Genomic DNA, 16,143 nt, shown 5'->3' on the forward strand with positions numbered 1-16,143 from the left:
TCACCACACAATCAGGTCTGCTGGAGTTTGTTTCCACAACTTTCACTGTACCTGAGAGGAAAAATTGCATTCCACTCCAAGACCATGAATGAGTCCATACTACAGCTGTGAAAATACGCCTTCAAGGGACATTTGGAAAGGAATGTTTGCTATAATTTGATGATATTTCAATTATTATGTCATTTATGTAATATTTAACACACACACACACACACACACACACACACACACACACACACAATTTTTATGTTTTTAAAAGTAAGTTTAATCTGCTAACCAAGCCAAGCAACTTATCTGATCAAAATACAGTAAAAATTGTTGAATTGTGAAATATTTGTAGATCTTTGCAGCTAATGTGTTTGCCAAATGGAGAATTTTACTGACTTCACCAGGTGTATAACTAAACTAACAGTACATAACTTTGGGAGTGTTTTTGGCTCAGGCTAATTGAAATCAAAAAGTCCAACATAAGGCAAAAAACAAGGATAAAGAACAGAGAAGAGAATGAAAGAATAAAGAAGCTGTTGTGAATATTCAGTGGGTTTTGTAACAGTCTGTCTGTGGCAGGCTGTTGTAATGAGCTTAGGAATGACTTTGACTCTTTTCCAAACACTTGCCCAGTAGATAATCATTTATCTTGTGTCCTCTTTACTACTTGCACATGACTGTCCCATTCCCAGCGGTCTTCTCTTGGCTGTCACTCGTCTTTGTGGTTCTATCTTTCATAGTTTTAGCCGCCAAGTACAGCTGTGTTTTCTAGCTGATTAGTCAAGTTTAATTGTTTATCTGGTACCTCATTTGTGTTGTGTAATGTTCTTTTATTCTCAGAGCACAGCTGCTCATATAAATCAAATCAAATGTTCAATCAAATCATGGTTAATGCTTTATATAAGCTCAACCACAGTGCCCTGGATGAAGTCGCTGTGGGGCGCAATCATTCTGCCTGCACACATACAGCATGCTTGTTAATTTTTCCTTTCAGTAGCTTCCCGTTCATGATCCAGCTCCGTAAGCTAAGAAACCTGACATGTTTTTAACATGCTTTGCTAATGGATGTAGCAAATAATTAATACAGATTGACTTCACCCCCCCCCCCCCCCACAGATTTGAGTCATCGACACACCAACTGTATGTTTTAGCATGATTATGAACAGATTCGTGAATATAGTTCCCCCAAACATCCGATGTCCAAGCATTCGGTGAATCTTTACTGAGAGCTTTGCTGGTTTTGTTTTGACAGGCTTTTTAAAGCGCATGCGGTCCAATTCATGTCGAGATGCATGAGTGCCTCTCTGAGATTCCCCAGGGGTTTGTGTGAGACGTGAATGGCATTGTCAACATTCCTTGGTTTTCCACGGCTTTTGTAAGACATGAAAAGGACCTTTTCCTGTTATTTGTGTTTGTGCTCCTGAGCTTGCCCTGATAAAACGCATCCGTACGCAGTATGCAACAGCGTCCCACTGGTGTAAATGAGATACTTCCGTTTGAATGCCATCCAGCAATTGTTTCCTGTCTGCAGTATTTTGATCTCTATCAAGTTGATCCTCCAGACATATGGGTGGGTTGAATACAGGAAATAAGAGCAATGAGATAAATGGATGCCAGTCACTGTGAGCTGCAGATTTGAAAAACCACCTTTCTCCGTCTGATGTGGATTGTGCTGCTGTCAGTGCTGTAGGTGTTGGAGATGACAAGGAGTCTTTATCAAATATTAACAATGCTACCAGCCCTTCTGTTTCGTCTAATGTTTTCTGCACACACACTGTACATATATCAGGGATGTGCACAATGGCCCAAAACACTAACCTCTTTTCCTGTTGTTTCGAGTGTAGGCCTATTTTGGTTCTTTTGTTGTGAATGTCCCAGCTGAGGTACAGGATGTGTACATTTCAGATAAAAATGTTCAAGTTTTGATTGCCTTTGTGAGTTAATAAAAATGTTGATTGTTGCTTAAAATAGGTACATAATATCGCTAAATCGAATTATATACGAATCAAATCGTATATAATCTTATTGTAGATATGAGAATCAATATCTCATTGTCTCATGACTAACCATCTGATTTGCACCTCTATTTTTTATTCACTGCAAGTGATTTACCATATTTTCCGGACTATATGTCACACTTTTTTTCATAGTTTGGCTGGTCCTGCGATTTATAGTCAGGTGCGACTTATTTATCAAAATTAATTTGACATGAACCAAGAGAAATGAACTAAGAGACATGAACCAAGAGAAAACATTACCGTCTCCAGCCGCGAGAGGGCGTTCTATGCTGCTCAGTGCTCCTGTAGTCTACACTGAAGACATAGAGCGCCCTCTCTCGGCTGGAGACGGTAATGCTTTCTCTTGGTTCTTGGTTCTAAATAAATGCGACTTATAGTCCAGTGCGACTTATGTTTATTTCCTCGTCATGACGTATTTTTGGACTGATGTGACTTATACTCAGGTGCGACTTATAGTCCGAAAAATACGGTATAAAAAAGACTGTCTGGGTGATTGATGTATTAACGTAAAAATACACAAGACTAATACATATGTACACTACATTTATTTTAAATGTTTTTAAAAATGCTCACAAAAGCTGCAATTATTTATATATTTACTTTTATTAGAAATACAGGACATTTGTTTGTATTGTGAAATTTTATAAAACTTGAAATAGCTATAATAATTTCTGTTTGAATATGTTAAAATTTTTATTATTTTCCTGTGATCAAAGTTGAATTTTCAGCATTATTACCCCAGTCTTCAGTGTCACATGATCTTTCTGCAGTCACGTTATTGTCTTTTTCATGATCATGTTTATTATCTTGGCCATACTTTTATAATAGTCATTTTGGTGCAATGCTGTGTGTCCCATAGACATCCATTCTATAGTGTAATACTCTAAACCCAGTTTTAATTGTAATGCAGTTCATTTAGCACAACCCATCCAAGCTAACATGTCCCCAGTTGTGCCTTTATTTTTCTGTTGGCCCTCTTTCTGTCTATCCATCTGCTTCCACAAATGATTCTCTTCCGCTTTGTCATTCCCTCTCGGTGACTGATGTGTCAAATCTTAACCAGACAGGGTTTGGGCATATAGACAGCCAATCGATACAGGCCTGAATCAGCAGCTAATCTGCTCCGTTCCTTGCACAGAAGCAAATAAGAAACTGAATGATGCTTGAATGTACATCACTGCCACAATTCGATTGGTTTACCAGGTGGTTTCTGTGAATTCTTATGGCCTGAATTTCAATACTTAAAAGGTTAATGGCTTGTTCAAAACTAGTAATAGTTTTGCTTGCTTTAGCAAACATCACTAAATATGTTTGTGGCGATAAGGACTGCGTGCACCAGTCTGCTGCACCATCAAGTCTGTTTGCTGGCTGCAGCTCGGCTTTGATTGGATGGCTGTAAGCACTGCCAGCTCGTTTGTTGTTTGATTCAGAATGGTAGGACATCTATCAGCTATCTGTGCCTGTCCAACAATGAAACAGCCGGGGAGGCAGTCTTCCCTTTGTTAGCAGAATAGCTAAAGTTGTGTAAACGGATGAGTGATGTGGGATACTTGCAGTGTAATTGGCCACTAGAGAGCAAAATCTGTATTCTCAGCAGAGCGCAAGTCTTGAGTCGAATTCATCGGTAGGTCAAAACAGCGAGATTGTTGTGCTGAATCATGATGGCTGTAGCTCAGCAAATGCCCGCTTAACAATTTACATGAACAAACGCTAGCTTTGTAGGCAGAACTGCATGTAAGCGATCAGTTATGTAGTTGAATTAGCCAAAATTTTATTGTTTATTGAGGGAGCAAAGAATAATGGATCTGCTTGAAGAAAGAGACCGCATGGGGAATGCCTTTGGGAGCAGACACCGTTCAGTCACTCACTCAAGAACACACACTGGCATGTTCACATCAAGAATAAAATGAAAAAGCTACAATTTGAAATGAAAAGGCATTCTGCTTATTCACATGCTTCAGTGCAATAGTCAACCTGACTACAGCGATTATAATGATAATTATAGTGGGATATGGGAACATCTGGTTTAATGACAATCACAGGGGTGTACTACTATAGTAATTATAATTACAGCTGTTGTACTCATGATGCTAGTTAAGTATAATGTAAACATGTTTGAAATAATGCCAATATCAACAGGTCTGTATCTAGAATATAAGTCCCTTGACCCAAAAGCTGATAAGTTATTTGCCATAAATCGTATTTGTATAAAAAGGAGTAAAAGTTATCTGAATTGTACTGCCTAGTGTTCATTTAAACTAAAAACAGCACCGAAGACGGCATGTATTTGAAGAAGGGAAGTTTTGAGGTCAAAGCATGTATTTCCAATGAGCCTGGTTAATGTTAAAGGCTGCGCCCTTGTTATAGTGCGCGTCTCCCATGCCGAGTGCTGGCGGTTTATCATGTCTTGTTCACATGAAAAGATTTTCAGTGCACATTCTGTAACACTGCAAACTGTAAAAAACTTTTTGTACCTGCTCTTTATTTATTTATTATTTTTTCCCTTGCTGTCTATTATTCTTTTTTTGTCTTACTTTTTCATCTCTTTCCTTGCAGATCGTTTTTGAAGCCACGATCTCATCGGAGCAGAAGGGTTACATCGGCCTGGACGACATAGTTCTGTTAAACTACCCCTGTTGTAAGTCCAGACGCTCTGCACACACAGAAACACACACTCACTGACCTTTTCCAGCCTAGAGGGGGGGCGTATGACCAGGTCGGCCCACCCAGACAGAGGAACAAAGGTGGCCATTTCCTCCCGTCAGAGTCGTGGGGTGCTTACTTTTGATCTGAATAGCCATCATGGAAGACAATTATCCACTGACACTTTGCCTTCCATTTCCCTTGTTCTTGCTCCGCGTCCACTTCCTGCGGCTGACCTTTTGTGCAGATATCACTCCATCTCCCGGTCCCAGCAGTTGCCGTCACAGATTTATTTATTTTCCGGGGGAAGAAGAAAGAAAAAGGGTCTTCTCTCTTTGGCTTTTGTGCTCCGTGTGCCACTACTTAATCTGTTGCTTCACTCAGGCGTGAATGAGCGTGAATCTCCTGTGTCCTTCGCGGTGCTGTTATTTTTCTCTTTTCTCACACTTCCCGTGTCCTCACACACCTGCTGACCTGCACTCTATTAGCACTGCTGGAAGTGTGTGTAAGTGGACAATGCATAATTCTGCTCCAGCGGTTTGGATTGAGGTGCGGTGGGTTTTGCTGCCTGCTGACTTCTGGGAAATGCAGAGCGGTCATGCTGACAGGAAGGCTGGAAAACAGAAACTGTGTGCGGATGGGGACCATGCTGTTGGATTGTGAGACTTAGTTTGTGGCCTGCTTTAATTTGATGGAGCCGACTGTAGGTTTGTGTTCACATTTTAATTTTACACCCCACAGCAATAATGTAATTGCAAATACTCCAGAAACACACTTAATGGACACACGTACACCTTTGCAAGCCTAGTATTAAATATTCATACATATATTTAAAGAGTTCCCTTGTTGTGCTTTAGTGTGGATACACACTTATGAGAATACATTGTGATTAGTACTCATTTGTGTTTAGAACGCACTTAGTGTATAGTGATTTCATTTAAGCTCTCTTGCTTTACAACATTTTAATGCATAACCATCCTACAAGTCATTATTTGAGATTAAATTTTCAGATTTTGCCCAGATAAAGCAAATTTTGTTTAAAGCTTTATCACTGCATTTAAAAAAAGAAAAAAGAAAAAAAAAATTGCTTGTGGCTCTGGAAATGTACAAGAAACTTTAAAATTATTTTTCTCGCTGTACAATTATTATAATTTTTTTCGACACATTTGAAAAGCTTTCCTGGAATCTGTAATTGCACTAAAACCATTGCCGTCTGACCAGACTTACATAATGTAGAGCAGTGATCAGCACCATGGACAGCTCCACTTACAGTCACCGCAGCTACTGACATAAGTCACATCACAATAATTCTAAAAGTCTTGGCTTTCTATTATTATTATTATTATTATTATTATTATTATTATTATTATTATTATTATTATTATTATTATTATTATTATTATTATTAATATTAATAATTATTAATTTAATTCATCAAAAGTGTTTGTTTTTTGTTTTCGTTTTTTAAATATCATTCAGTTCTGTTCTGTAAAACTGTCTATGTATCAATATGTGTCAAAAATATTAAGCAGCACAGCCATTTGAATTGTTATAACAGTAAGAAATTATGTTTCTTAAGCAACAAATCAGCATAATAGAGTGATTTCTGATGTATGATGTGACAATGAAGTAATGAATTCAGCCTTGCATCACAGGTTTAAATTACATTTTAAAATAGGTTTAAATAGAAAACAGTTATTTTGAATTGTAATAATATTTCACAATATTACTGTTTTACTGTATCTTTGATCAGATAAATACAGCCTTGGTGAGCATTTGAGATAAAAAAAATCTCATGATCCCAGACTTTTAAACTGCTGTTTGTTTGCCAGCAAATTGCTTGTTGGCACATACAAATCTTTCCTCTTATTAATATGTAGACTCCATCAGATAAGCGCTTTGAAGATCTGTCTGTCTCTCAGTCTCAGCTTGTGTCTGGCTTTGATTTGATGATGCATTATTGAAATGATGCCAAAGCGTCCCAGAGTGAAATCAAATCAGTCAACTCTGAGGTTTATCTAGTAACAGTTTATGGTTAGGAAAAATTATAATTTACTGATAACAGATGACTTTGCTACTCTATTTTATATATATATATATATATATATATATATATATATATATATATATATATATATATATATATATATATATATATATATATATATATATATATATATAAAACAGCCTGTTGTCTTACACTTCTGTTAAACCTGTGCTGTTGGGATGTTTAGTACAGTAACAGAAAGATGATGCTCAGTTTGGCAAATTTGCACATTGCTGATGGAGACCAGCTGTAACGGTAAAACTGCTGACAGCCTCTGAAAACCTAAAATAAATTGCCAACTGATCACTCTATATTCCCTGACATGGCATTATTTAGTTTGCTTGTTTGCAAGTAGTGTTCTTGTTTAAAACTGCTAAAACTACTAGTTATATGTATCTATGCTCCTATGAATCTATTTATTTAGGCAAAGGTTGTAGTTAATGGTTTATTAATGGCAATAATAGGACCTTAAAATAAAGTGTGACAGTACATTATGCTTAATTACTTGCAACTAACCTTAAACCAAGTCCTAAACCTATAGTAAATACATGTAGTAGTTAATTAACATTACTCAGTACTTGTGCAATCACCCGACCAAAGAGTTTCCTGATTGATTGCTAGTAGTTCCTTTAAGCCATACAGTAAATGAAGCCTGTAATATTAATGTAATGTTTCGTCACATTACTGCTCTGCGCTTTCAGACAGCTGCGGGATACGAACATGACAGAGACCATCTCGTCTCATACCTTCATGTCTCGATCTTCTGAAGCAACTTGTTGTAATAGGTCAGAAGGGGATATCTTCCACATATGCAAGACATTAAGGCTCTGCTTCATATTGTGCTGTTAGAGAAGGTGAAAGAGAATTGCCATGCATGTGCATGTGAAATGTGCTACAGTATCTGAATGAGCCTGACATGCTTTATCAAACCTAACAAGCGTGAAAAAAAAGTATCTGTCCTAAATCTTTTTTCTGCTTTCCCACAGTAAAAGATGTGAATACACTCATTAAAAATGTATGAAAGGAAGACACATGGTAAAACTTATGTTTGGAGACCAGTTCTCACTCTTAACTACGACTTTAGTAAACCATGTTTAATAGTTAGTGAGGTAGTTGTTAAGTTTAGGTATAAGGTGTAAGGGATCTAAAATATGGTCATGCAGAATAAGACATTATGCAAGTAATATGCATGTTCAAAAGCAAATAGTTATTACTTATATCATTATAAATTGCAATTACTGTAAGCAAACATCACATTTGTGTGGCATGCATTTCCGATCAATCACTTGTGAAGGTAGCTGCCTTTATAGACAGCACAGAAGCTCACTAGGTTTTGAAACATATCTTCTTTCCCTCACTCTAACAAGCTCAAACCTGCAGCACGTCATTCCTTCTGCTTCATTTCTTGAAGTATAATCCACATCACTGCTAATGAATTATAATGGAGGGTGTTTGTGAGAATATAGACCCCATGGAGACATACGTTTATGTTTACATTCATTCATTTAGCAGACGCTTTTATCCAAAATGACTTACAGTGCATTGAGGCTATACGTTTTATTTGTATTTTTTTTTCACCAGTATGTGTGTTCCCTGGGAAATGCACCTTTTTTGAACCCACAGTCTTTTGCGCTGCTAATGCAATGCTCTACCACTGCGCCACAGGAACGCTCTCAGAACGCTGTTTGTCTGTGAGAAACTCACCCGGAGGCCCTTGCCACAGAAACTCTCCTCAAGCTACAAGCGTCTGTTGTGTTGAATGGCAATGCAGTGAAGAGCCTGTCCTGGCGTCAGGGTGAAAGAGCGTCACCATGGAGACAGGGCTCCCGAAAGCACCGGATCAGCAGCGTGGTTTCACTGTGGTCCTCTGCAGATGGACGACACGACCGGCCAGCCTTAGGTGTTAACACTGCTGCTTCTCAATACTCGTAACAATTTGCCTCATGTGTTGCCACCAAACCAACCGTCAAGGTTATTTAGGATGGATTAATCAACATGCAGGAATCCATTGTGTTGGCCTGTAAGAACAAAGAAATAAACCAAAACAAGACTATTTTCAGTTTTTAACTAACTTATTTTATTACTTCACTATGGCGAAACGCTACAGGCGAAAATTGAAATCCTCCCTTTAACTCTAACATGCCCACTGAATGAAATGTGTTTTGAAGCTGGCCTTATCCGCTGTTCACCTATCTGTTCAAATGAGTACATATTCAATTTAGACAGATCATTTGCATATTTAAAAGAACAATTCAGAAATATGAAACAACTGTCTTAATGTACTGCAATTACTCAACCAGGGAATGTATAAAGCGATCTATTAGTTATTGATAATCCGTAGCGTCTTGCCTTATATTCTCAAAGATAATAATTAAAAATGATAATTATTGTATTCCCATTGATAATCACATGATTGTACCATTTATTTCCAAAAGTAGTGTTGTCAAAAAGTGATTCCTCTTAAGCTTATGAAACCAATGTGAATACAAAGATATATTCCTAAGAATTTGCCACTAAATCTTGCCTCTTGAAACTAGATTCTAAAGACTTTTCCTTTTCGTAATCTCATTGGACTTTGACTCAGGAAGCATGACATTTTATTCTTCCTTCTCAGAAATGAAGGCAAACAACAATAAAGAGAGAGAGAGAGAGAGAGAGAATATGGATTTTGAGAGGACAGCATTGAGCGGCTGTAGGTTCACTGATCAGTGGCCAGATTTTGGAATGTCTGTGAACTATAGAGACATTGCAACAGAAACAGGCCAGTGTGTTTACCCAGAATGCTGTGCTCTTGCCAGCGGCAGTGCTGTGAGGTTTTTGCTCAGCTCCACTACAACTGGAGCGAAATGAAGCCGCAGGAGTAACACGCAGAGCAGACAGAAGCGTCTGTCCTACATTTCCCTTGTTTGCTTTACGGATATTCTCTAAATTGACTAGGCGGTGTGCTGACTGAACTGCTCAACAGCGAGTCAGCCTTTAGGGAAGGTTCAGGCTCATGTCAACAACACACCAGTCCTTTCTTAAGGGCCTAGGATGTGTTTATCTGTTTGAAAAATGCAGCATGGAGGTCGATCAAAATTTAAAAGAACATCTAGAAATGTTTTTAAAAGTTTTAACCTAATGTTCATATCAGGAGATGATGAAAACTATGGTAAGAGGAGTCAAAATTGTCATTAAAATATGGCGATCAGAACGTTGCTCTGATGGTTGTAGTGTCTTTATGTTGAACCTGGTGATGCAACGTCTCATGCTAACAGTCTAACAGTTACTCTAAGCATAAGTGATTCTACAATGTAGAGATTTCATATACACTGATGATGATTTTACAGTAATGTGCAAAAGTCTTAGACCACTAGTATTTTCACCAACAACAAAACAATGGTTTTAAGTCAGTTATTTCTATATTTTGCTGTAGTGTGTCAGTAGGAAATATCAGTTTACATTTCCAAACATTATTTTTTGCCATTAATTGAAACTATAAAGTGAGATTTTTGTGTGCTCAAGGAGCCAGTGCTCCACACTGATCTCACCATCATCGGTCTGTCTGGAATAACATGAAGAAACAGATGAAACTGAAACAGACTAAATCCAAAAGAACTGTGGCAATGTCTCCAAGACACTTCAAGAAACCTACGTGCAAAGCTACCTTAAAAAACAATGTGCAAGTGCACCAAGTACATAAGCTTTTTTTAACGCATAGTGTGGTCACACCAAATATTGATTTAATTAATTAAGCTAATAGAAGTTAATTAATAAAATCTATTTATGGCGGCATCCTCACTTTACAGCATTTTTACACAAATGCCTAAAACTATGCACAGTACTGTAGTCCTGCAGGTTTCTTGAAGCGTCTTGAAGACATTGCCACAGTTCTTCTGGATTGAGTCTGTCTCACTTTGTTCTGTTTCTTCATCTTATTCCAGATATTTTAGATATTAAAGATGTGCTCATAGATTACGTCAGTTCATGTACACATTCAGAAATGAGGTTAAAGGGGGGGTGAAATGCTGGTAATCACTCAATATCCTGTTAATCTTGAGTACATATAGAGTAGTACCGCATCCTTCATAACTCCAAAAAGTCTTTAGTTTTATTATATTCATAAGAGAAAGATAGTCTGTACCGATTTTTCCCGTAAAAACCCGACCAGCTGGAGGCGTGACGTGTGGGCGGAGCTAAAGAATCACGAGCGCCAGTTGGCTTTTGCGTTGAGAGCACGTGGAAGCTGTGACATTACTGTGAGGGAAAACCCATCATCCAAAACAAACCATGGCTAACAGTCAGATTCAGCCGTTTATTTATGATCCAGAATCAGATCCCGAGGCTGAAACTGAACGAAAGCAGCAGCAGCAACGACTCGCTCCGAGCGGGGCTCGAACCCGGGTCTCCGGCATGGGAGGGGACGCACTAACAAGGAGGCAGAGATATTTTAAGCAGTTTTACTCACCGCCTGCGGTTCCAACACACAATCGTGACCCTTTTTCGTTGGGATTGCATCAATCCTTAAGAAATAAACGATATGCAAATCTGGCGTCAAACTGGGCTTTGTTTGTAAAACAAGCATCTTCGAAATGCAGGGAACAAACACAAACACTTGCACAACTCTGTTGATGCTCTGTAAAAATAAACTCCATCCACTGGTCCCTTAATGCTGTTTTTTGTTTGGTAATCTGTGCAGGGTTGTCTTGCCCTGGCAACCAAAAACACACTCCTTTTGTGACTTTTCGCGACGCTCTCGCTCTGATCAGTGATTGTCTGTGCTCAGCCTCGCTATACGGGAGCGCGCGCTCTTCCGGCAGACGTGCCCTTAGGACCCATACAGAGCCGTACTCGAAAAAAACTTTCCAAACTTGTGACAAACCGGAAGGAGTATTTTTGGAACAGAAATACTTCTTCAAACGTACAGCTTAATTTTTGAAACTTTGTCCATGTTTAGCATGGGAATCCAACTCTTTAACAGTGTAAAAAACTCAGTATGCATGAAATAGCATTTCACCACCCCCCTTTAAGCTTTTCTGGTAAATAACATGGTTGGCCACACAAGACCTCCAATTGAAACTGGTGAGATTGGAACATCTCCAGTCATCAATAGTAAGCGTATAGTTTTCAGAATGGCACTGTTTGCTATACTGAAGACTCAAGTTCTCTGTGTTGGCAGGAACAAAGCTTTACTCCTCTGAGAAGTGCTGCCATCATGTTTGTTTGGCACTACACTGAATAGTCATCCTAAAAATCAATGCAAAAAAATGTTTTTTTACTTTTATATTCAATAACTGGGAATGCATTGCAATCAATACACTCACATGGTATTACATCAACAAAAATGGCAGTTAATCCTCCTACATCTTGCGTCACACTATAAGTGAGCTATTAAACAGTCAATAAAATACCATACAGCTCCGACCTCATGACGGAGATTGCATTGTCTCCATTTACATCTGGCTTTTCTGATCAAGTTGCTGCCATAAGAAAGCCATCATTAAACGGCTTGAACTTCACTTATTAGCGACACGTTGATGCAATAATAGATGAGAGCTAGAGGCTGCTGACAAGATGTATTGTGTGGAAGCGAACAAAGTGCCTTTCAAGAGGCCGTCTTTAGGTAAAAGCTATAGAATGTGTTCTTTAGATGATGGTTTGAGAGCATTTCAGTCATTCGATGTTTGGAGACTTCGTTATTATGCTCTGGAAAATGTGCAAGCCTTATTGCAATCGAACATTTACCTCCCGTCTGGCCTTCTGTTTTGTTTTGCACTGGTCATGTTGCATCCGCTCAGACTCACTCGAAGAGAAAATAAAGTTGGCAGCGCTTGTGTTTTCAGCAAAGTGTTGGGAATAAGTGAAGTGCAGTCATGTTATGGCAGAGGCGCTCTGTGTAATGATTTGATGCTGAGCTGACACGCACAGGCAGATAAGAACAAATGAGGCATTCGGCGGGCATGAGGACAAAACATGACGCTTAGAGATAAGTGATATGAATGGACTGCATAACAACTGGGGAAATGGAATAAATCATTTTTATTTTGCAATTTATTGCAAAATGTTAAGGGCAAAAAAGATTTAAGAAGTAGGAAAGACAACAAACAGTACGGGGAACATGCACTTGGTTGGTTTAAGTCAGAGCGTTGAACAGATTTAACCATTAAACACACAAAAATATCATTGAATGATTACATATATATATATATATATATATATATATATATATATATATATATATATATATATATATGCACCAAGCAATACAGAGCTAATATACATCTATGAGTATGTGATGTCATAATTGTACTTGTTAGTGTTATTATTGCTTATTAGTGTAATAATTAATAATGTAATATCTTTGACGTATCTTGATTGGTATATTTCCAACAAATATTGACATAGAATTAACTGTAAATTCATTTGATTAAGCAGAATGTCATGCACGTTGATTACAGTTTTGAGCAACTTCCCTAGTAGTAACAGTTTCTTCTCTTTGTGCACAGATAAAGTGCCTCATTTCTCCAGACTCGGGGATGTGGAGGTGAACGCAGGACAGAACGCCACATTTCAGTGTGTGGCGACCGGACGCTCCACCAAGACTGACCCCTTCCTGATGGAGGTGAGTGTGTGTGTGTGTGTGTGAGGGAATGTGAATTATAATAAGGAGACATTGCTTAGTGAAGCAGCAAGCTTAGAAATACTATATTTGGACTGCTGGAAGTCAGCAACGTGAACTTCAAAATAAATAATAATAATAATAATTTAATTAAGCAGTGTCAATTGCTCTTCCCGGTCCTATTTGATGTGTAGGGGATAGTTGGAATTGTTTTATTATTAAATGCTATTTATCTTGAAGTTACTGTATGTACAGTGTTGAATACATGCAACAGTTACATTGAAAACATACTCAAGTCAGTTAAGTAAAAATATTGGCTACCAAAAAAATATTTAGCCTTGTTTACATTAAATATTTATACATCCGTATTAAAGGTAGTAAAATTTGAATTGCCTTTAAGAATTTTTTTGGCAAATATTTTTATTTATTTTTTGCTGTGTAGAAAATTACCATAGCTAAATCCAAGATTGCAAAAAATACACTCCTCATTTAATAAAATATCTAAACTCTTTAAAAAAAGATTACTTTGCTGTGGAATAATAGCTTTTTTAGGGCAATACACCTTGAATTGCCTTTAGGCATAGTTTGGACTTAAAAATACTATTTTATGATTTTTTTTTCTTCAACCCAGAATGAATAATTAAATAAATAAATCTTTATAATAAAGATCACAAACATCATCAGTAAAACTTTACTATCTTATGCAGTTTGAAATGACAAAAGTGACTTAAATGTCTAGGGAAATATATCAGAGTGGAAGTATTAATTTTCCTTTCTAAATCGAATGAAGTCATCAGGAATATTTGTGATAACGTAAATGTACTTAACGTGTCACCAATGTACTTAAATGCAGTGACAGTGTGTCTCTTCTTCGTTACTCTGCATTTTTGTAATGTATCACCGATAGCAGATATTTTTCTTGAGGAATTTCACAGTATAGTATTCATTTTTTTCACATCCAGTTTATGATTTATGGAGGAACTAATTGGTCTGTAAGAGAGCCAGCCTTTTACATTTACATTTAATTCAATGACAGTTGCTTGGTTGGTGCAGGAGACTGTTAGTAATAGTTAGAAATCTTTGCTCATGGACCGCAGAACTTTTTTTGAGCCAATAATCGGTGCCATAAAGTAGACATTTTAAGCCAAAACTTGATGACTATGATGATTGGCTGATGACATCACAAAAATGTGCACAGTACAAAACCACTAGTGACACTTGACGTGTAATGTTAAAAGCACAGGTAATTATTTTCATATTCAGTGTGGCACCTTTATGGGACATTTCTAAATTCTTGATCTATCTAAGCATGTACTTTGACCGAGTAACGTTAGGCTCCTGTGTGAGCGCCCCCATCAGGCCAATCCCAGCACAAGCTCTCAGTGAAAGACCCCTGCTTTCTTTACAGCGGGGGTCTGAAGCCCTTGCCCCTCTGGCCGTTTGGATTCTTGTCTTACAGTGTGTTCACTCTCTCACTGCTGTTGTTCAGTGTAATTCCATTACTCTGGAAAGGTCACACAAGTTTGAACTGAGTTGTGATGGAGCAGTCAAGTATTAAAGCGAGCTACAGCAAATTGAAAACCCACACATTCAGTCCTTGTCCAGTAGCAGTGCATTACAGAGGTTTTTTGGTGTTAAAGGTACATAGTGTATTATTATTATTATTATTTATTTTTCAATTTTCTTTTTCAGAGTTGTACACTTACAGAAGTCCTTTGTAGTTGTATGATTGACGGTATGAGCAACCCTTTTCATGAATAAAGCAATAGAGGATCAAGTGCTGTATTATTTTGAGTGAGAACTATTAAATATTTTAGATAAACCATTATGTAACATAAAATCAGCATAGCATGAAAAGTAGGTCATTATAAGCAGATTAATTGTCTGAATCGCCCCCAACCACAGCCGGACCCTCACAAACAGGATTTTGACTGCGATCATAAACCAGCAATAAAACCACTAATCACCATCACAACTCAGTCATAGCAGTCAGAAGTTATTGTTTGGTATTATTTATATTTCATATAATACCTAGATATATTGTTAATACCTGGAAATATTGGATACCTTATGTGTGTGGAACAGACACTTCTAGACAAAATCTAAAACACTGGCATATGTGTTTTGCGAGTCATATTTGACAGATCATGCTTTTACAGCTCCTTTAGGCAAGGCAAGGCAGGTTTATTTATATAGCACATTTCATACACAAGGGTAATTCAAAGTGCTTAACATAAACATGTGATAAAACATATAACGCAATGCAATATAATGATGACTGAGAAATTAACAAATAGTAATTCCCCAAAAACTACATTACATTAGTGAGACAGTAGAGTTTTCAGTGTAATATATGAACATATTGACTGGAAAGAAAATGACCCATAGTGCTACTACAAAGTAGATTTTGCTGATTATTATTATTATTTTTTTTTTTTTTGAAGTCATATTGCATGTAGATCTCAAAGCGTGTCACACATTGGCTAAAATCCACAAAAATCCAATGACTTTGAAGACTCTCTTCACATTCTTATCAAACTAAAATAGCACACATATAGAATAAGAGAGACTTATGACTTTACTTTCAATAATATGATTTGTGTGACGCATGTCAAATACGAGTAGAGCTCTACTATGAACTATAAGTAGATTCATACTTACCTTCAACATCCACCCTCACATATTGTTTTAATGGCAGTTTTCTCTGTACTGAAACTCTTCCCTGGCGTTTAATCTCTCTCTCTCTTGAACAATCACTGAGCTCTGGCTCCATCACTGACTGGATCCTCTCTTCATATCGTTCTCAAAGCTTAACATCAGAAACACTTTCTGGGCGACTGAAGTTGCTG

General features: G+C 37.5%; 1 protein-coding gene across 8 annotated transcripts in view; it reads left to right on the plus strand.

Moving 5' to 3' along the window:
* Positions 1-16,143, plus strand: part of LOC127979265 (receptor-type tyrosine-protein phosphatase U) — a 208,393-nt gene that overhangs the window by 95,154 nt on the left and 97,096 nt on the right. For all 8 annotated transcript variants that reach the window (XM_052584594.1, XM_052584596.1, XM_052584598.1 and 5 more), the window contains exons 4-5: positions 4,563-4,644; positions 13,182-13,297. In XM_052584594.1, coding sequence (XP_052440554.1) covers positions 4,563-4,644; positions 13,182-13,297 — 198 coding nt within the window. The remainder of the gene's footprint in view (positions 1-4,562; positions 4,645-13,181; positions 13,298-16,143) is intronic.

The sequence above is a fragment of the Carassius gibelio genome, chromosome B19 (genome assembly GCF_023724105.1).
Source record: "Carassius gibelio isolate Cgi1373 ecotype wild population from Czech Republic chromosome B19, carGib1.2-hapl.c, whole genome shotgun sequence".
NCBI classification, from domain to species: Eukaryota; Metazoa; Chordata; class Actinopteri; order Cypriniformes; family Cyprinidae; genus Carassius; species Carassius gibelio.